Source organism: Nothobranchius furzeri, chromosome 16, assembly GCF_043380555.1.
Source record: "Nothobranchius furzeri strain GRZ-AD chromosome 16, NfurGRZ-RIMD1, whole genome shotgun sequence".
NCBI classification, from domain to species: Eukaryota; Metazoa; Chordata; class Actinopteri; order Cyprinodontiformes; family Nothobranchiidae; genus Nothobranchius; species Nothobranchius furzeri.
This window is the reverse complement of record NC_091756.1, coordinates 25,131,982-25,155,237: the sequence shown is the minus strand read 5'-3', so window position 1 is coordinate 25,155,237 and position 23,256 is coordinate 25,131,982. Positions and strand designations below refer to the sequence as shown.

General features: G+C 44.0%; 1 protein-coding gene and 1 long non-coding RNA gene across 2 annotated transcripts; both read left to right on the top strand.

Annotated features, from left to right (window-relative positions):
- The first annotated feature begins 1,374 nt into the window (after positions 1-1,374).
- On the top strand, positions 1,375-3,282 carry LOC129166500 (uncharacterized). Its single transcript, XR_011516964.1, has 4 exons — positions 1,375-1,540; positions 2,322-2,439; positions 2,947-3,050; positions 3,144-3,282. It is a non-coding gene; the product is annotated as an uncharacterized lncRNA (long non-coding RNA).
- Positions 3,283-19,144: 15,862 nt separating this feature from the next.
- LOC139063442 (uncharacterized) lies at positions 19,145-20,371 on the top strand. The gene has a single exon (XM_070545299.1). The coding sequence runs from the start codon at positions 19,145-19,147 to the stop codon at positions 20,369-20,371; it is 1,227 nt and encodes a 408-aa protein (XP_070401400.1).
- The last annotated feature ends 2,885 nt before the right edge of the window (positions 20,372-23,256 follow it).

Sequence of the window (23,256 nt, the reverse complement as noted above, 5' to 3'; positions counted from 1 at the left end):
AATCTAGGTCCTTAATTTAAGCATTGATTTAGTTTCTTTTAAATCGTGAGGTGGTTTGTAACCTGAGTTGTAAATGCAGATTGTCTGGAACAAAACAATAATAAATACTTGGTATGACAGTGTATTATGAGCAAATCTAACCTTTAAGACCCAACACATTAAATAATATTCAAAAGACTCAAATTTATTAAAATTTTAAACATTTGATTGGTAATGATAATATAACAATTAATAACTTTTATATTAAATTCATCAAGTAATTCTATAATAATGCAACAATAATTATACTAAATAAAAATCCCACTTGACACTTAAGTAGATAAATAATCCATGAGCAGGCAGAAAACTTTTAAAAGATTTAAGACTGCAGATTGTTTTGGAAAATGTTAATCTTGCCTAAGAGATACAGCTGCTACAAACTTAGAAATGTGTGTATCACATACGATGCAGTGGGCCTTTAAGGGTTAAGAGGTGAATGTTTGCAGGCGTGGGATGTCGTCCTTTGAAAACTCTGCCCATGGCCGGAAATACGAAGGTTACGGCCTTGCTGTCAGCAGCACGAGAAACACGCTGCTATTAGAAAATAGCCTCTTGGTCCTGAGACATCTTCATCCTTTCATCTCCATCCGTCTCAATTTTGCAAACTTTTTGACCTCTACAGTCACACACACACACACACACACACACACACACACACACACACACACACACACACACACACACACACACACACACACACACACACACACACACACACACATTTCCCTCCTTTCGGAGCACACATGTTTGCAATAATGAACAGTGTCTGTTCAGAGTAAACGCCACATGATTGTGTTCAATGGGGAACAGGTGACCTGTAATCAGAGTTTATCGCTCAAAGACGCGTAGAAAGACAACCAACCAGATATTCTGCACCTCAAAGGTGCATTATGTAGAAATGAAGTAAAACAAATGCATGTTGGGGTAAAATCTGGTTACTGCAACCACTTGAAACAACTCTGTGATTTTTGGCCTGCACAGTTGTCTACGCTGCAGTATTAGCTCGCAGGCGACACGGCAACCCCACTCTCACTGATGGTAAACAGTTACGACCCTCCGTCCTTTGTTTTGAAAGGAGAAAACCAGACAATCCCGCAGCCAGCTGGATATGAAATATGTTTCAGTATAACCTTCCTTCCAAAATGACTGAAACATCAAGACTATTTTGGGATTTTCTCACTTTAAAATTTTCACCATTTTCTTACATAGTGCACCTTTAACCAGCGGCATGCATGAGTCAGTAAACGTGCCCTACGACACCATTTCACGTCACACGCTCTGGGGTGGGGTGAGTCACGTGAGAGGACACGAGCCAAACTCTACACGCAGAAGAAAGGAAGAACATCGATGTGGAGCTTCCTTCTGTGGTTCGAGATGCGTCCTGAACATTCCAGGACTCTTTGATGCCAAACAGAACATTCTGCAAATTTTTGCGCTGTAACCCGTGACGGTTTTGGGGTTGGTGGTCTTGTTGTGCTGCCGCTGGCTGTCTGGCCAGACCGTATGTATGGATTTACAGCGTTGTTGATTTGAGATCAGATTGCCATCTGTCTGAGGCCACAGAATGCCTAAGAGCCACCAGTAAATGGAGACAGCATGGACCTCTAGATTTTCCTTACCTGACATAGGGAACAGCTCATTCCTAGAGAAAAGAATGTAACTGCAAACTGGCAGTAAAAGACCTGGACGCACTGTTTTATGAAAGAGTGAACGTACTATTTTACAAAGTATTTGCTTGCCTGTTCAAATGGAAGTCATAAACGAAGCTTTTCCCTCCCACGTCATGAGAGATGACATTTTTGCTGTGATATTGATGAGAATGAGGGTGTGGGCTACAGCTTAACCCCTGTTTGGCTGTCAGATTTAATAAAACAACACTTCCTGAGTTACAGACGCCTCTGTGATGACTGTTTTCCTCCAGGCAATGGTTTATAGGATCTATGGAAATTGATGAATATTGTGGTCGGACTATTTATATCAGGGAGTTGAGTTTTTAGGTATGATTCACTGCTTACATAGCCCGGACGATTTTTCTTCTAGACCGTTATTTATTCAGGAAAGGTTTGGTGAGTGTGTTGTATTCAGCATGACTCATGCAGTCCTACATGGAGAAGGATGTCTTTCTTCAACATTGGATTGGTCACTTTGTTTAGGATAATTGTCAGTTTTATGACAGATTTATTGTCCCAAAAAAAAAAAATCCTGATCAGTAACATGATGAGATCAAGAGGGTTATGATAATGGGGTTTGAGACCTTCTGTTTCCTTTGGTGTGTTGCACAGGTTTTCATGAAGAATAAATGCCAAGTTCCAGAGTGAAGGGACTAGTTCTGTCCCACATAGGACCAGAACAGCTCCTGCACCATGTGGAACATCATGTTTTCTCCTGTTGCATCACAAGGTACTGCCTTTTCACACTTCTTCTTGAAGGTAGGGCTGCAAAAGTAAAAGGTTGAGTAATCTCAAGGTGCTCCCATGTCAGAGAGCACAGAAAAACCCTCCAGCAGTTTCTGGGTTTGCCCCATTAAAAGCACCTGCTAAAGGGGGTTAGGGCAACCCCAAAAACACTCCCAAAACAAATGAAAGCTGCAACTAAATGTTCTCATGCATCTGTGCACTTCCGTCCGATCCGAAGACTAAACTCAAGTCTAGATGCAACCTAGAACTCAACACTTGAGTTGCATAGGATATTTCCCCATGCACCAATGTTGCTGTTTTCTTTGCCCGTACACTCTGCTTAGGCCTCTTGGCTCCCGTAGAGTCTTTGGTTAATCCTTGCATTACTGACAGAAAATATCATCAAATTTCAACAAAAAAGAGCTCAAGTTATGTTTGGTAAATTGTTTTGCCAGGATCATACTGACTGAACGTGGTCTCATTAACACACATGCTCTAATGCCATCCATAGGGAGTTTTTTTTTCCCCTCCTGATTGTTGGAACTTGTCACCAGCTGCAGCAGCATACGGGTTTTTCTACGCGCACCAGTTCGACTGAACAGAAGCTATATCCAGGTATTCCAGATGTTTCATAAACTGATCAATGGCTTGCAGACTATTTAGTTTCACCTCCTCTCTCCAACATCCCAACATCCTTTTCTCTTTCAGCACTTTGTCGCCCAGCTCGGCACTTCTCAAGGACGTTCTAATTGTGTATTCCACCCATCGCCATCTGTGCTTCATTGAGTAGCTCCGACTATCGCAGCCTTCCTAAGGATATCACAGATTTGGTTACTGCACAAGCACCACCACTCCCTTAGCTGGAGATTTACTGACCGTCCCACAAGGCCTCACTCCACACTCAGCTCACTGGAGTTTAGATAATGCCTCAGAAAAATACTTCCCTCCACATTCCTTTGAAGTGTTTGTTCAAAAAGAACACCCTCTTATGCTTCCAAACAAGTTACGAGAAGAGCAAAATCTCACCAAATTGTTTTATGTTCTGCAAAAAAGTCATCCTTTTCCCTTGGCCACAAAGGAAAGGAGGTAATAGTTTGCACTAATTTGGCCCTGGGCTTTGCAGCTGAAGCCAAATGCCAAAGTGAATCTGTAAAGCTAACATTAGGCAGCAGATATCTGAGGCCAGTGGCTGTGGGCTTTGACATCCTGTATTACACCTAATTGCCACCAGACATTACAGCCAAGCCTCTGCAAAATCCCCCACAACCACCTGCTCCTCATTCTGTTTACCTTTCAAAACCCAGAATAATGCCGGGGAGAGCGCGGCCTAAACTGTTATTTTCTGACACCCGAGCTGAGGACTTGGGAACTGGAATGTCAGTAGACATTTGAATTTGAGACGTGTTAGAACGGTTAAGGGGTATCCCCCGGCTCATTGTGTCGCGGGGATTCTGTGTATACTTCTCTGTTTTATGTGTTTTTGTAAGAATAATGAGGGAGGGAGAAAACAAGGCAGGGGGAATGCGGAGGCATAATGAGGAGAAGTCTCAATATCATTTTCATGACACAGGGAAACTTTCAATGAGTCCGATAATAACCCAACACACACACACACACACACACACACACACACACACACTCAAGGCTGCAGAATCATTGTGGCAAGTCTAGATATTTTGAGTCATTTTGTACATTGCGGATAAATACCAGTTTTCGTTTTTGTTCCCTTGGAACTCCTCCGCGCTGACATGAAAGAGACAGGAAAATTCCACACCCTTGACAGTGTAATGCTGAAATGATTTCATAGTGCCGTATCCTCTGACACCACCACGTCAGCCTCTAAATAAGTCATGCATCACTCAGAGTTCTTGACAAATAAAGCTGCCTGTGAGGCTTGAGCAACACAACGTGGAAATGTTGGTGGCGAAGCAGGTTTGCAGACTCCATGACTCCAGGTTGGAAGGAAACCATAAAGTTTTGCTTCAAATTTCATTCAATTTCTCTGTCTGGTTCTCCCGGACATGGAACTCCACATCCAGGAGGTGACATAAAGCATTGCATTTAGTTGTTGGGATGTGTGAGTAAAAGAGGCAGCTGCTAAATAAAAAGAAAATGCAATTAATTAATAATCATTGTTGTCTTATTCGTATCTCCTAAATTTAAAGGCACCATGGGCAAAATTATTTTGTAAACCTTTACGCTGCTGTCAATTATTTACAGAGTTCTATAAATATCACCAGCACCAGCAAGATGTTTGTGTTTGTAACAATATGAGTAAAACCATTTCCCTGAGAGGGACTGGGCGCTCTACCACTCTGGAGTTGTCCCCACTGAGAGGTGCCAAGCAGGGGTGGGCATACATGTTGCACCCCATCTTGGTGCCTGTACGTTGCCCTGGTGAGCAAGAGGATAGCCTTCCTCCCCCTACATGTTGGTGGGCGGGCCCTCATTGTTGCTTGTGCTTGTGCACCAAACTGCAGACTACCCATCCTTTATGGAGTCCTTTAAGGGGGTACTGGAGCGCACTCCTCCCGGAGACATCCTCGTTCTGGGGAATGGCCTACTGATCTTGTTTTTATTTCATGTTTTTATTAGACTTCTGTGCTCATCATTGATTGTCCATAATGAGCACCATGTTGAAGCATTAAGGTGTTCATATGTGCTCTTGGCACCAGGATACCTTGGACCACAATACGATGATCAATTTTGTGTCGTGTCATCTGATCTGTGGCCACAATTCCTGGACGCTCAGGTGAAGAGCGGTGTCACTGTCAACTGACCACTACCTGGTGGTGAGTTGGCTTTGATGGTGGGGGAGGATACCGGTGCGACATGGTAGGCCCAAACGTGTTGTAAGCATCCAGCCAACATTCTCACACCTGAAGTGCCAAAAAATGACGATGGGTAACCAATCGTTTGTTTCCGATTCCTTAGGAGCCCCCCAGAGCATCGGGAGGCGACGCGCTGTGCCAGAGCGTCGTTTTGGACTGCCGTGGTAAAACTGAGATTTCATCAAATTGTGACCTTTACCCTCTTTCTATTTAACCTTCCCCTCACCCCCATCCTAACCTTAACCCTTTTCACACGCAAAAAACTTAGTGTAACGTCCCACTCCAACCCAGTAACGAGAAGCTTAGAATGAGAAACTAGGTTAAGGTTAGGATGCGGGTGAGGGGAAGGTTTAATAGCAAGATGTTAGAGGTTAAATGGTTAAATGAGCATTTTACCGCGGGCGTCGGAATCCAAAGCTCTGGCACAGCACGTCGTCTCCCAACACTTTGGGACTCCCAATGCGTCAGAAACAAACAGTCACCCATCGTCATTTTTCTATGCTTCCGGTGTGAGAACGTGTTGGAGGGTCTGCTGGGAACATCTGACGGAGTCTCCAATTCCCACCTCTGACAGAACTTCAAATGTATTCCAGAGGAGGCGCGGAACATCGATTCGGAATGGGCCATGTCCCATGCCTCCAGTGTTGAGGTGGCCAACTGGAGCTGTGGCCAAAGGGTTGTTGGTGCCTGTTGTGGCAGCAACCTTGTGGTGGTGGAAGTGGTGGGTGCTGTCAAGCTGAATAAAGAGTCCTATCAGGTTTAGGAGATTTGAAAACCTCCTCCATCCGACTGCCATGTCTGTTAGTGATGAAGCAGATTCTGAGGATTTTAGGGTGAGCTCTCTAATCTCTGGGGTTGAGGTCACTGAGGTGGTTAAAAAGCCCCTAGGTGGCAAGGAGTGGATGAGATCTTCTTAAAGTTCCTCAAGACTCTGGATGTTGTGGGGCTGTGTTGGTTGTCACTGGTCTGCAATATCAAGTGGACATCAGGAGCCGTTCCACTGGATTAATGGACTGGGGTGGTGGTCCCCCTATTTATAAAGGGTGACTACAGGTTGTGTTCGAACGGCAGGGGGTTCACTCTCATGAGCCTCCTTCGCAAATTCAAGGGTTCTAGAGTGGAGGGTCCATTTGATGGTCAGATCATGATCTCCAGCTTTCGTTGGAGCGGGTAGCAGCCAAGTGTGAAGCAGCTGGAAGCACCTCAGAGACCACGGTCTTGAGTCAGAAAAGGGTAGAAGGCCTTCTCCAGGCAGGGTCTCGTTCACAAGTGAGGGACATATGGAGCACGAGTTCAATAGGTGGATTGATGCTGGGTCTGCAGTAATGTGGGCGTTGTACCGATCAGTTGAGGTGAAAAGAGAGCTGAGCAGGAAGGCGAAGCTCTCAATTTACCGGTCGATCTATGTCCCTACCCTTATCTATGGTCACAAGCTTTAGGTAGTGACCAAAATAATAAGAACGGGAATGCAAGCAGATGAGATGAGTCTTCTCCGCAGAGTGGCTGGGCTCTCCCTTTGAGATAGGGTGAGAATATCAGTCATCCGGGACGGGCTCTGAGTGGATCTGCTGCTTTTCCACAAGTGGTGCAATTTGCATTACACAGATCATTTCAGTAGAATTAATCCAACTTTTCTTTCAAACGCTGATGTTCTTTAGGATTCAGTTGACATGTTGTCAAGGATCCTAGTGGGTTACTTTTACTATAAATCGTTTCTTATCAGTTCTGGTGCTCAGCAAACCTTCTTCAACACAATCAGATGTCTGAAGGAATTTGCTGCCATGCGAGTGAGTGATTAACAAGCAACTGAACAGGTTCACCATATAGACTGGTCAGTGAATATAAATGTCTTCTAAAGAGTCAGAAAGTCTTCTCAGCATGTCAGTCACATTCTCAAGCTTTACAGAAGAGATTCAAAGAAAGACTCAGGAAAGGCTTGATCCTGTAACAGCATTTTTTTGACTGAACAGGTGGTGTTTAGTGAAGTTTGTGTAAACGAATCAGCAGTAGCTTATGGGAAACCGTATGGATCAAACATTTATCTACATGATGATGGAGATTTACAGCCCTAATCAAAAACTGCCTCGTGGTTGGAAATGTAGAGTGAATTAAGTCATGAAGCCATCCCTGTTCTGATGCTGTGATTTATCGTATTCTATGTATGCCATGCACAAGGACATGGACAGGCTCTCACAAGCCGTCCTGTTTATTGTGAGCTGTGTGCAAGTCTGTCCACCTATCCTCACCAGAAAAGCAAACAACAGTACTTGTGGATATTTTCTTTTTCGCTTTGCATGTTACACGAGCCCGTTGCCATCCACATGATGCATCGTGCCGGCTGCCCATCATCAATTTGGATAATTACCGCCAGTTTGGTGCAGTTGTGTTGTAAATATTTTTGCTGGGAACCAGGTTGTTTTTCTCGCTGAGGTTCCACGTAGTCCAGGCCTTCCTGAGATGAACTCAAGCATATCCCGTGTGTCACTGTGTGTCTGTGCTGAGACGAAGCATGACCAGCCGTGCTCTGGCACTTCATTTACCAAACCTGTGGGGCAGCCTTCGCCCACGGCCACGGTGGGTGGTTGTGTAGTTGTCTCCTCACAGAAGACATGTTTAGATTTAGAATAACTCCGAAAAAACACTAATGCAGAAAAATACAAATCATAAACCTAAAATTATCATGAAATGTTTACTTTCCCACTGAGACAGATGTTATTTCAGAGTTTGCATGTAGGTGTTAATCAGCCCAAACATCTCTTTCTAAATGTGGATCACATTACAGTCTGAAAGTACGTGTAAGTCACCAAAAAATTTATAAAGTGTGCAAAAATGTTACAGCTGACAATTTAATGATTTTGACCATGGTGGTGAGCGAAAATGCATATATATATATATATATATATATATATATATATACACACACACACACACACGCACACACACACATATATAAATATAAATATATATATATATATATATATATATATATATATATGTATATGTATATATATATATATATATATATATATATATATATATATATATATATATATATATATACACACACACACACACACACACGCACACACACATATATAAATATAAATATATATATAAATATATATATATATATATATATACATATATATATATATATATATATATATATATATATATATATATAGACAATGCAAGATGTCATTTATCAGGCAATATTGGCAAATGTGTTCAAAGAAAGAGTTTTTGTTCAGGATAGATTTGGTTTTATGTTGAAAGTAGTTCAAAGATAATTAGACATATTCTGAGAGACCAAACCAATGCTCCTTACACAAAATTAAAGTACATGTTACTTTATTTTCATGGTGTATTGCTTATATTATAGGGAGACTTGGTCACAACCATCTACTTCCGGTCGATGAGTCCACCCTCACAATTGTTAATCCCGGCCTATGTTCCAATCAGAAAAACAGCCCTTAAATGGGCCGTATCATGGAAAATCCACCTTTGAGTTTTTTTTTCGATGTGATATTGTTATTTCCTCAGGGAAAAAAAAAACCCAAACCCAAACCTATTTTATAGCTGCATTTTCCTGATTCAACTGCAAATTTTGAGTTTTACTTTGAAAATCCTGTAAAGCGTCATCAGGCCCTGCTCCTCTGGCTCCTCTGGTCTGAAACCCGTGTCCCCTGGCCAGCACAGGATACGTGGCTTAGGCCACTGTTGTCATCTAACAGACTTGGAAGTCCAGTGGTTAGAGTGCTAGACTGGATGCTTCAACCACTGAGCTACCATAGCCAATAAAGCAACCGACTCGCCTTAAACGCTGTTGTAGGCACATTTTGTTGGAGCAGGCATGGGCGGAGTTTCACTGAAACAAAGCTTTTTATTTCCAGGTAAAAATTCAGGCTGACAAAAATAACTCATATTTAAGATAAATGGCTCATCAATAATGCCAACGGTAATTATTTAACATACCCTGTGCCTACTTCTTTGCCTGGTCTGAGGTGGACCCTCCACAGTCAGTTGGTCACCACCCACGTACTGTGGGGGAGTGCGAGGTGAGACGCACATTGCAGACGGTTAACCCTTCAGAAGGCAGTCGTACCTAACGGCATCCCGGGGTGGATGCTGAAGTTAAACTCCCACTAACCTTGTTGGTGTGTGAAATTTGTTCTCCGCACATGACCCATGCCCTGGGGTAGCAGTGAGCTGCAGACACAGCCATGATCGGGAACTATTTCGTCATTCAATCCCTCAAATCGAGCTCCTTAATGCTGAGGGTCACGCAGCTGACCGTGGACCTGAACCCACAATCTCCCAGTCTCAGGGCGGACACTCATGCCACTAGGCCACAGAGTGGGCGCTGAAGGATGTGCATACCAACTGGCAGGGGTTTCATTTGTATATTTAGCCAGTCTCAACCCTCTGTCATAGTGCCTCTGGCCAAGTCTCAGTGACTACAGGCCAGTTGCAGTGACTCCAATGGTTATGAAGAGCTTTGAGAAGCTCACCAGGAACCACATTATGTCATCCCTCCTATGTTTGACTCTCACCAGTTTGCTTACAGGGTAAACAGGTCTACGACAGACACCGTGACCACTGCTCTATCACACCTGAAGCAGAAGGGGAGCTACACACAGCTACTCAGCATTCAACACCATCCTGACTAAGACTGGTGACTAAACTGTCACACATAGGACTCCCACGCTCCAGCTGCCTCTGGATTAAGAACTTCCTTAGCGGCTGCACCCAGAGGGTTAGAGTGGGCCCATACCTCTACACTGGGTCCTCAGGAAGAACAGAGAAACTGCTTGTGTCCGCCTACCGCTGCACAGTTGAGAGCCTCATGATCTACTGCCTCTGTGCATGGTTTTCCAGCTGCACAGTAGCACAGAAAAAGGAGATCTATCGAGTCATTAAGGTCCCATCCTCTCCCCTCTCTTGAAGAACTCCACAGCTCCTGTTGTTTCAGGAATGCGAAGAGGATCTTTCAGGATCACATCCAGGACACGGACTGTTTGAACGTCTGCCCTCGGGTAGACATTTCAGACCTATGAAGACAAGGACTAAAGATTTAGAAACAGTTTTTATCCTTCAACCATCTCTATGCTGAAAACAGCTAAATGGTCAGTCAAGTTTGTTCAGCTTATTAATTTATTTGGAGAGGACAACGCACATTAATGAACACTGAGTAATTACTTTCTGTAAATGCGTCAGACTTAGCTTTAGGCTACTTTCCATCTTTAGTCCTCATTCATTTAGGACAACAGTGTGTTTTACTCTCTAACACTGTCTAATGTATGTTTTTTATTATTACAATGGAAGTGCTCCTAAATTACATTGTGTCATGTCTGATCCTCTACTTTCACAAAAATGAATGGGAGTCTATGGAGCCATAAACATTATTTAAATTTAATGTATTTAGCCTGTGTTATCCTTCCGATTTTATGTATTTTAATCATGAATTTTACAAGTAAATAAAACTTGAATTAAGTGCCAGACATAGTTGAAACACACAATTATTTATGATCAGCAATACTTTAAATCACAATGACTACCAAAGTAATGATAGGACAAACCCGTAATTTTGAAATAATTGATAGAAACGTGATGATAAGAACTTTTATTCATGTTATAAATACAGAAAAATTAGATATCACAAAATGATTTGCAGAAATCAGAGCAGACAAGCACTTAAAATGCTTTTAACTTCTTATTACATGTTAGACATAAAGCAAATACATAGTTTTAACTTCAAGCTGTTTTGATCATTTGCTTATTAAATAAATGTGTAAATCTGAACATCTTCAAGGTAGTTGATTTGTTACAGTGATTCGATAATGAACGAAGGCGGGAAAGTCGAAAATCAAAGCAGCATTTAGACTCAGAGAGCAGGTCAAGTCCCAAAATAGAAAAGGGAATCCTGACACCTCCTCTTGTGTGTGTGTGTGTGTGTGTGTGTGTGTGTGTGTGTGTGTGTGTGTGTGTGTGTGTGTGTGTCACACAGAAACAGCAAGCTCCACTGTAAAAATGAAGTGCCACAGCGGTTCTATTTCTGGTTGGCTCACTGGAATAACAGTGAGCTGGAGGCTCAGCAGGAGCGCCATCAGATGTTCCCTCGTATGTAAGGCTGAACTTGTTTCTGCCTCTCGTCACACTCTGACACAAAAACACAGGCGACTAGACCCCATTCAGACTCCTGGTGTCAGTCCTCTTCTCACTCTGTTCATTTTCAAGTGACTCAAGGATGACAAATATGATACAACCATAAACATCGTAGCCCTTAATGTAATGTGTCTATAGACTGCCATCGTTTTATTTTTCATTCGTTAATCTCACGTATTATTTTGGAGCAGATTTTACTGAAATATATATATGAATGCAAACATTCTATAAAACTCACTTTTGCATCACTTTGTGTTGACATATGAGACACGACCATCTATAAATCATCCACTTGTGAATAAAAAGCATCCATCCATTGTCTCAATGTTTGGTTTTGGGAAATAAACCCCTTGTTTTAAAAGTCCCTCATTATGACAGAGCTCTGAAACAGCTCATTCTGGAAGGTGCTGAAAACGTCTTGTTTTGTAGCGATGGCAGCACTGTTGCCATGCATCAAGACGCACGCCCCTGTACTTCGTTTCTTTCATCCCAGCAAAATAACCCAGACTTTTGTTGCATCATTATTTTCAGCTGAACACATTTCCAAAGTTTTTGATGGTTCATATTTCGAAAAGCATGCTGCAGATGGTCAAGTAAATCAAAACAATTTATGTCAATGCCACTTTATGCAAAGAACAACAACATCAGAAGGTGCAGGCTTCACCAGACAGCTTATTGCATGTGTCCATGCTGTCAGTGCTTCTAGCTCAGATACACACATAGCCCTGGGCCCACAGCTCACCTTGACCAGCCCCCTCCGCAGAACCGCCTGAACCCCTTGGGAAACAAGCCTGGTAAGGTTACCCACCATGGAGTTGATGGATTGATGGCCCATTTACGTGAAACGCCGGGGCCCTTCGGATAAACAAGCCCAGAACTGTATTAAATATGGAGCAGGAAAAGAAAACAACCTTTTGGCTACAATGTAAGGAAAAAAGGGACAGAAATGTAGTTTACGTGCATTAAAAATCTGAAACTGACAGTGCGTGTTAACAAGAGTGCTTCACTCATGGCAGCCCTCATCTCTAAATAAAGCGCATGTGACTTGGTCATTTGTGTTCCAATTGGTTTTCCAAATGAGCTGAATTACATTAAGATCATATCTGCACCTTGTACACTTGATGAGGTGCTTATATTTGAATGCGACCTAGAAGAGATCTTAAATCTCCCCTAATGTTGGTATTTTGTCTCAATCCTGCCTTTATGTTTGCGCCAGTAGAACTACGAGGCAATGATCCATGGGAAGCCAAATCAGCAAGGAAATTGGTCTAGATATTTGCCCTCCTCCAGTGAGTTATAAAAGCCATTTTACCTATTACCCTGCCATGAGAGAAGTTCACCTACGTTACTCTCTGATTGGTTCTGATGGCAGTGATTTCATCTTCTAACAATCTGTTCCTGACAAATGAATTTCTGTACTTTTTTCTTCTTTCATACCCTAAAAAAGCAACTCAGGGGTGACAAAAATACCAGAGATGGGTTGAATTCTATCATTTAGGAGAGTGTAAATAATGATTAACCAAAGCTGAGACATTGCGGCTCTTCTAGTGACAGGAAAAGTTCACGATACATAAAGAAAAGCTGCTGTATAGTTTTAGACGTAGCCTATAAAAGAAGAGGAAATTAATTAAATGCAGGGCGGGTGGTTTGGCGCCATGGAAAGAATACACAATTTAGAACCTTGCGCCAAGGAGCCAAATGGACAAAATGAAGGTGATCAGTCATATTTTGCTGCTTTTTTGACATTAAGCATGTGCTTTTTTCTCAAAGAGGTCAGCTAAGCAATTTAGACAAATTGGACAAAATTGCAAAGGTAAACACAGGGGAGAGGTCTCATAATGCTTCTTTCACTTGCTTTTTCTTTTTCTCGTGTCTTGATTTTAGACGTTATTTTGTTTAGTAAATCCCTACCTGGATTTTTCTGTGACGGCAACAGCGAGACAAAACGACTCCGTCAGGGCTATCAGGGGCAGGGCAGTGTTATGGTGACTGACTGCACTGCTGTGCATGCAGCCAACACAAACGGCACTCATTTGCTCCACCAAGCACTTGTGCTGCTACTGAAACAACATTTTAGTTCCATGTTCGGTAAAGGCTAGCACATTTATTTTTGTTGTACTGAGTTTCATTCAACCACTGCATATTCTTGTACAGAATCAGTGACTTTATACACAAGATGTGAGAAGCTCGGGAGGTAGAGCGGGTTGTCCAGTAATCGGAAAGTTGTAGGTTCGATCCCACCAGAGAATGCTGCTGTTGTGTCCTTGGGCAAGACACTTCACCTGCTTTGCCTGTTGGTGCCAGTTTTGGGCAGCCTCGCTTCCGTCAGTGCGCCCCAGGGCAGTTGTGGCCATGTTGTAGCTCATCATCACCAGTGTGTGAATGGGTGGATGACTGATTGGGTTGTGCAGTGCCTAAAGCCTGATTCATGCTTCTCCGTCAGCTCCGCAAGGGACAGACACGCACGGACTGACGGAAGCATTTTGCTCTCATACTTCTCCGTCTCCTGGAGAGTGTTGCAAAGCAATTCTCCGGCAGGACAACAGAGGGCGTAGCGCTGTTCTGTGGAATCCTGTCATGCATCGGTCCAAGATATTGTATTTATATTGTGTTTTTTGTATATAAGAGACTTTTTAACACAGACAAATTTGTCTCTCATCCTCCTCCACCTCTTCATGCACTCACCACCTCTAAACCCACGTTTCCTGTCATTTCTGTCAAAAAATAAAAGGCTTGCTGCACATATTTTCACTCCTCCAGTCACGGGGAATTAAACGTTCATGTTTTTAGAGTTTTTTCGCGAGGTATTCTTCAAGCTTCTCCGTGTCTGCCGCTAGTTTTCCTCAGCTCTGTTTATGTTTTTGAGGGCGCAATGGCGGCGGTGTAGACGACAGTGCTGCTCGACCAATCACAAGCTTGCGTTCTCCGTCTCATTTGACCGATGTTTAAAAAAAGTGGGCTCGACTCCGTACATTCTTGCGTGCCTGCCAATTATCCGCAAGGACGGATAATGGCGTTGTGTGTCTCCGCGCTGACGTAGACGGAGAAGCATGAATCAGCCTTTAGGGGGTTTACAACCCTAAGAAGGTGCTATTCACATACAGGTCATTTAAAGAGGTTTTAAAGAGCAGGTTCACTGAGAAACCATTTTTACTTTTTGTTTTTGTAAATGATCTGAGATAAACATGCAGGCTGAATGTGAAAATAGTCTCCTACTCCTATTTCATGCATTAGCTTCTAATACAAAATAGACAGAAAAACAATTGGTTCAAAAAAGCCTGACATATCTACGTCAATCTGTCGCTTAACATTCACGGACTCACCTACCTCGGCTTGTGACGGGGAAGTCTGTTGATGGTGGTTTAGTGTCCAGGAGAAAGCAAAGAACGTTTATACTAGTCAAAGCTAACCGTTAGCATTAGCAACTCCACAACACGACAGAACTCCTCCAGGCTTGAATTATATGTGGAGATAAAAGATCAGAAGATGTCTGAAAACAAGGAAACAAGACTCCAATTCCTGACGCTTTCTCCTCCTGCTCACCTCTATGTCCTTAAACGGGAACATCTGAGCTTTTTCCCCAGAGAACAACTTACAAGGCATTTATTCCTACTAGAGACTACTGGAAATGTGTTAGAAATATGAATGAACTTGATTTTTAATGTACTTTTATTGCAGTTGCATACTGAACGGGTACCTGGCCATTCAGTGCAGGTTTACCTACTTATTTCCTGTTCAGACCACATGATCCAGATTTTATCATGCATAACATTTTATGTGCAAAATGACAACTTCTTCAGCTTATTAAGGCCTAGTCCACACGTAGCCGGGGTTTTTTAAAAACGAATATCCGCCCCTCCAGAAACTTGCATCCACACACCGCATTTTAAAAACAAACTCTGTCCAAACGTACCCGGATAAATACGTTGTTAAGGACATGCCAGACCTGTAGGCGGCAGTACTTCCCCCGTTCTTAACCTTGTCCTTTGTCTGTGGTCTTCCGCAAGGAGCAGTAATTCCGCTTGCAAAAACAAACAAGCAAAAAGCGCTTGGACAATTGATGGATCGGGTAGTGACAGAGCGCAGCTCTGAGGGCTTCCATGATGCCGGCTAGTGTAAACACAGGTCGCACATGTGATGTCAGCATTTTTTTGTCGCTTAAAGTGACGTTGCGGACCTTAAAACTCCGGTTATGTCCGTCCACACGCAGACACCCAAAACGGAGAAAACGCAGATCTTCACTTTGGCCGGAGTTTTTAAAAAGATTCGTTTTCGTGTGAAAAAACTCCGTTTTCGTGTGGATGACAGGCCAAAAACGTAGAAAAATATCTACGTTTTGGCAGATCCCCGGCTACGTGTGGACAGGGCCTTAGTCTCCAACAGCAGCTGAATCTCATTCGTGACGCTAAGATGTGTATTAGTGTATTTAGTTTTATTCTGTATGTTGTAGCTTTGGTGATACCGTTCATAAAGATCCTCAGATAAGAAAAGCAAGCCTTGGGTTACTATTCTTTTTGTTTGTTTGTTTGTTTTGGTTGTTTGTTAACTATCTAGCTACGTGTAGCTACGAGCCGTGAGGACAGCGTACGTCCACACACAGGGCAAATTTCTACTTCACAAGTTGTGCCAAATACACCAAAACATTACCTCAGGTCTGTTATATCTTGGCATTTTGAGAGAGAGAAGTAGCTGAGGAGTTTGATGTATAATTTGTGTATGGTATGTAAACGTGTCATTGAAAGTCTGAAAACCGATACCAATATTTTCTGATATCAAATTTTAATGTCGATATCGGCTGATATTATTATTAGACCAATAATATCGGACCTTCCTAGTTGTTAGTATTGTTTTCACACCATTGTCATATCATATGGGTATTCTACTACTGTTTTACCCCTTCTTATGAGCATTTTACCCATAAGCTCCCTTGTAGTTGATTGGCTCTGGACTCTGTCCCCTGTCTCTTATCTGTAATTGAGATTTGTTTTTACTTGATCAGTTTTTATCAGTTTTGTTTTTGTGAAGCACATTTGTAATGTTATATGTGAAACGTGCCATAGCAAAATGGACTCCAGCACCAGAAGACCACACCGTGTGTGGGATCTGTGGCTTTAATTCACACGGGGCAGCCAGAACTGGACCATTAGAGACTGGAAGAATCTCTCCTGGTCTGATGAGCCTTGATTGTAACTGTAAAATTCAGATGGTCGAAACAGAATCTGGTGTCAACATGAAAGTATGGCCTATTAATGGTCCAGGCGGCTGCTGGTGGTTTAATTGTGTGAAGATGATGTTCTAGACCCACTTTTGACACCTTACCCCCAAATTCCACTACCTCCGCTCCGCTCTGCTCCGGTCCGCCCCCGCCTTCCACAGCCGCTCGCTTCCAAACTCAATTTTTACTGGTACCCGCTCTACAACGGCTCCGCTCCGGTGCGGAGACCTGAGGTGGGCAAACAAGCATGCGTGGGATTTTCGAGATCTTGCGATACAGTCCGAGCAATAAACGCGGAAGTTAGATCCAAACACCTGTTGTGTGGGAGAAGCATCGAAATGAACTGTTTAATCTGCCCATCATTTGTGTTGACAGATCAGCAGTGTTTGGATCAACAAAGTGTGACTACTTTGATAGTGGAAACTGTATTTATGGCTTACTTTTGTGCATTTAAACTTCAGCCGCCACTGATAGTTGTTAAACCTGTGCATATGAAACAAAAAACGCCTTTTGTTTATCGATTTATTGTGAAAAACGGAAAGTGTGTTTGCTCCTTTTCCTGTTGGGCGTTTGTGATTTCTGTCCATTTACTGCGGAGGTGCTCCGGCGTCCGGCAAAAATAGGATCGATTCTATTTTTGCCGGAACAGAGGGCGGCGCACGGCGCCACACTGCCGGAGCATGGCTGCAGTAGTGGAATTGCTCTGATTGACTAGAACGGGACCGATTTTGCTCCGGCGTTCGTGTCGGAGCGGAGCGGAGGTAGTGGAATTTGGGGGTAAGTACCACCTGAGCCTGAGTTTTGCTGCCGAATCACAGCAAAACAATTTTTGCATAAGAAAGCCGCCTTTTTTGTAGCCTGCATGGACCTTGACCATTTTGGCCGTCATCTTGATGAGTTTGGATACTTTAGACTCATCATCTTAAAGTCGCTTCGTGTATTAAGTTGTTGCCACGGCATTGGCTGATTGTGCAAGCAAGCAAGATAGTAAACCTAAATGTTTTAATGTGTGTTTTTAATAAAATATATATATATAGATTTAAAACAAGGTGAGATCATATTTGTCACAACTGCTCAGTTACACAACTTTACTCCTGGAAAGACCTTGACAATAATAAAATGTGTGATTTCCAGGAGATGATCGTTTGTGAATCACGATAACAGGAAAGAAACTGCTTCTTATATCACAGGCTGCATTTGTCTACATATTCTTTAAAAGACTTTGGAACATATGAAATTATTCTTCATTTTGGTTGTTTGCACATAATTTAACCTGTTTAGTTTATTCCTCTCTGCGACTTCACAAGTCAACACCACTTTCAGGTCCTGCTTTTTTCTAATTCGCTGCACCACACGTCTTAAATCCATCGCCAATCGCCGGCATCTTAAATCCGTCATTCACTTGTTCATTACCTCCCGTCTGGATTACGCTAATTCTGTGCTGATTGGGATTAATGTATCTGCCTTAGGCAGACTACAGGAAGTTCTAAATGCTGCAGCTAGATTCTTAACCAATTCCAACAGACACTATTCTTGCTGACTTTTACACTGGCTCCCAGTGAATTTAGGATAAATTATAAAGTCTTGCTTTTTGTACACAAGGCTTTAAACTGTCCATCTCCAATTTATCTGGCAGAGCTGTTGTCTCCTTATGTACCCACAGGTCCTCTTGGATCAGCCATCCACCTGCTGCTAATTGTTCCAAAGGTTTGTTACAAATAAAGGGGGGGAAACTCTGGAACTCTCTACCTGTCCATGTACGTTTGCCTCCTTTCCTCAGTAGGTTCAAGTCTGCTTTTAAAACACACTCCTTCAGCATCGCCTTCCATGCTTGATCCCATACACTAAAAATTGCACGAGCCTCGTAAGCCATGTCTCACTTTTCTGCACACCTTAGAGCTGATTTTCTTTTCTCATTTAGTTTAATTATGAATAATGAGACACATTTCTGTGCTCCAGGATGCTGGTGCAATGACAATAAAGCTGATTCTGAATTGCTCTTAGAGTTGCACCTTGTGATATGTTTAGCCCTATTGGTTTTATCAGTCATTTTAGTGAGTTGAAATCATTTTCTTTCTTCTTATCTTCATGGCATGATGCTTTTGCTTCTTCTCTTTGATTGCTCTTTTTAACATTTTATACTTCACCTTTTTTGCATTTGAACTAATTCATCAGTTTATAGTTATTTTTCTGTTGTTATGTTTGAGCCTTTGGCTCTCTTATGTACATCACTTTGGTTACCTGCCATGTTATTCTCAAACTGTGCTTTATAAATAAATTGGTATGGTATGGTATGGTATCATATCGTATCGTACCGTATGGTATGGTATGGTATTTTAGGGTGTAGTATGGTGTGGTATGGTATCGTACCGTATGGTATGGTATTTTAGGGAATGGTATGGTATGGTATGGTATGGTATGGTATCGTAAGGTGTGGTGTGGTATTTTACGGTATGGTACGGTACAGTTTGGTATGGTATGGTATGGTATGGTGTGGTATGGTATGGTATGGTATTTTATGGCCAGCAGCCAAATTAGCCAGCAGCCTCCTGCGGTCGGAGCTGCACCTCCAGCCCAGGTGTTTCCTGCCCAGCAACCTCAGTCCGAGCTCCACCCCCCAACACCGCATCCAGCTCCAGCGGTGGTCCCAGGGGTGGCACCGCATCCAGTTGGTCCCAGAGGTCTCACCGCATCCAGTTCCAGCGGTGGTCCACGAGGTTGCACAGTATCCAGTTTCAGCAGTGGTCCCCGAGGTTGCACCATATCCAGTTCCAGCGGTGGTCCCAGAGGTTGCACCGTATCCAGTTTCAGCAGTGGCCCCCGAGGTTGCACCATATCCAGTTCCAGCGGTGGTCCCAGAGGTTGTACCACATCCAGTTCCAGCGGTGGTCCCAGAGGTCGCACCGTATCCAGTTCCAGCGGTGGTCCCCGAGGTCGCACCGTATCCAGTTCCAGCGGTGGTCCCAGAGGTCGCACCGCATACTCGTCTAGCAGTGGCCCCACCCCGGCCTGTCCAAGAGGCTCCAGCCCAGCCTATCCAAAAGACTCCGGTCCGGCCTGTCCAAGACGCTCCAGTCCAGCCTGTCCAGGAGGCTCCGGTCCAGCCTGTCCATGAGGCTCCGGTCAAGCCTGTCCAAGAGGCTCTGGACCAGCCTGCCCAAGAGGCTCCGGTCCAGCCCGCCCAAGAGGCTCCGGTCCAGCCCGCCCAGGTGGCTCTAGCACCAGCCCTGTCAGTGCCACGTCTGGCGCCTCCGTCTCCGCCTGCAGAGTCTTTGTCCCCTCCGCCTGCAGAATCTTCGTCCCCTCCGCTTCCAGAGTCTTTGTCCCCTCTGCCTCCAGAGTCTACATCCCCTCTTCCTCCAGAGTCTATGTCCCCTCTTCCTCCAGAGTCTTCGTCCCCTCTTCCTCCAGAGTCTACGTCCCCTCTTCTTCCAGAGTCTACGTCCCCGCCAGAGTCTACGTCCCTTCCTCCTCCTGATCCACATCCAGAGTCCCTTCCTCCTCATCATCCAGAGTCTTCGTCCCTTCCTCCTCCTCATCTACATCCAGAGTCCCTTCCACCTTCTCATCCAGAGTCTCCTTCTCTTCCTCCTCCTCATCCAGAGTCTTTGTCCCTTCCTCCTCCTCATCCAGAGTCTCCGTCCCTTCCTCCTTCTCATCCAAAGTCTTCGTCCCTTCCTCCTCCTCATCCAGAGTCTTCGTCCCCTCCTCATCCTCATCCATAGTATCTTCCTCATGCTCATCCAGAGTCCTCGTCCCTTCCTCCTCCTCATCCAGAGTCTTTGTCCCTTCCTCCTTCTCATCGAGAGTCTTCGACCCTTCCTCATCGTCATCCAGATTCTCCGTCCCTTCCTCCTTCTCATTAAGAGACTTCGTCCCTTCCTCCTCCTCATCCAGAGTCTTCGTCCTTTCCTACTCCTCATCCTCATCCAGAATATCTTCCTCATCCTCATCCAGAATATCTTCCTCATCCTCATCCAGTCTTCGTCCCTTCCGCCTCCTCATCCAGAGTCTTCGTCCCTTCCCCCTCCTCATCCAGAGTCTCCGTCCCTTCCTCCTCCTCATCCAGAGTCTTCGTCCCTTCCTCCTCCTCATCCAGGATCCTCGTTCCTTCAGACTCTAGTGTCTTCATCCCCTCTGCCTCCAGGCCGGTCATCGGCAGCAGTCACCGCCGGCCCGGTCCTTGCCCATTGTCTCCTGGTTCCCTGTCGCCGGTCTCCCGGACTCCCCTGGTCCCAGTTCCTGGTTCCCCGTCGCCGGCCTCCAATACTCCCCTGGTCCCAGCTCCTGGTTCCCCGTTGCCGGCCTCCAAGACTCCCTTGGTCCCGGCTCCTGGTTGCCCGTCGCCGGCCTCCAAGACTCCCATGGTCCCGACTCCTGGTTCGCCGTCGCCGGCCTCCAAGACTCCCATGGTCCTGGCTCCTGGTCCCCCGTCGCCGGCCCCCAGACTCCCCTGGTCCCAGCTCCTGGTTCCCCATTGCTGGCCTCCAAGACCCCCCTGGTCCCGGCTCCTGCTTCCGCTTCGTCGGACTCCAAGACCCCCCTGGTCCCGGGGGTTACCGTCATGTTCTGTGTCCCTTTGGTCCCCAGCCCCTCTTGTTCTCACTCCAGGTTCTCCTCTTGTGTCTCCTTGTGTTCCCCAGCTCACTCTAGGCTTTCCTGATGTTTCCTTCTAGTCTCTCCCTGGTAGTTCCTATTTGATTTTGTATTAGTCCTCCTCATCCCTCTAGTTATTAGTTGTTTATCTTTGCCCTTAGTCTTTAGGTTTACTTATTCAGTGTTTTATAGGTTATGGTTTATCTTCCCCCCTGCTTAGTTCTTCCCCCATTTAGTTTATTGATGGCATGTGTCCTCCCTCTAGATCTCACTCCTCTTATCTGTCACCTGTTCCCCTGATTGCTTCCATCTGTGTTTAAAAACCCTGTTCTGTCCCTCAGTGTTTGTTGGTCCATTGTATTTTTCAGCATTGTTCTGTCCTTCGCAGGAACTCCAGGGTCTTGCTCACGAATGAGCTTTGTTTTGTAGTTTAGTTTCTTTTTGCTGGTTTTCGGTTTGGCTTCCTGCCCCTTGGGATATTCAACCATCAGCCTAAATAAAGGATTTTACTTTCAACAACCGCTCCTGCCTCAAGTGATCTGGTGTTCTGCAATTTGGGTCCTAACCTCCTGCTCTCAGCGTGACAACCGTACACTATGGTATGGTATGGTATGGTATGGTATGGTATGGTATGGTATGGTATGGTATTTTACGGTATGGTATGGTATTTTACAGTATGGTATGGTATGGTATTTTACAGTATGGTATGGTATGGTATGGTATGGTACGGTATAGTATGGTATGGTATGGTATGGTATGGTATGGTATGATATGATATGGTACAGCACGGTATGGTATTTTACAGTATGGTATGGTATGGTATGGTATTTTACGGTATGGTATGGTATGGTATGGTACGGTATAGTATGGTATGGTATGGTATGATATGGTACAGTACAGTATGGTATGGTATTTTACAGTATGGTATGGTATGGTATTTTACGGTATGGTATGGTACGGTATAGTATGGTATGGTATGATATTAAGGGGCAGCAGTAGCTCAACAGGTTGAGTGGGTTGTCCAGTAATCGGAAGGTTGCAGGTTCGATTCCGACTCCGGACAGAGAATTCTGCTGTTGTGTCCTTGGACAAGACACTTAACACACGTTTTCCTGCTGGTGGTGGTCGGAGGGACTGGTGGCGCCTGTGCTCAGCAGCCTCGCCTCTGTCAGTGCGCCCCAGGGCAGCTGTGGCTACATTGTAGCTCATCACCATCAGTGTGTGAATGTGTGTGTGAATGGATGAATGATACACTGTAGTGTAAAGCGCTTTGGAGTCCTTACTCTGAGAGGCGCTATACAAGTGCAGATCATTTATCATATGGTATGGTATTTTACGGTATGGTATGGTATGATATGGTACAGTACGGTATGGTATGGTATTTTACAGTAAGGTATGGTATTTTACGGTATGGTATGGTATAGTATGGTTTGGTATGGTATGGTATGGTATGATATGGTATGGTATGGTATTTTACGGCATGGTATGGTATTTTACGGTATGGTAGGGTATAGTATGGTATGGTATGATATGGTACAGTATGGTATGGTATGATTTGGGATGGTATTGTTTGGTATGTCATGGTAAACACACTTTTTGCAAAAAAATAAAAACTCATTGACTTACACCATGTACACTAGGCTTGGGAATTGAAAATCGGTTATTGTTGAAAACCGGTTCCCACTGACAGCAGGGTAACTTGCAATAATTGCAAAGTAGATATTTCATCAAGGGAGGAAGCATTATGAATATATAAAAGCCTTTTGCCACAAAATACAAGAAATCTTGTAGTTATTGATGTGTTTTGACCCGCTCTGGACTAGTGAACTTCAATGCAGCAGCAGCAGTGATGTTCCCATGTCCTCTCCTGTTAATACTGCAGGTAACTAATTAACTAACATTACCTATAATGTTAGCTTCATTTACTATACATATATACATATATATATATATATATATATATATATATATATATATATATATCTCCACACTAGCAGACTCCAGTGACAAAGGT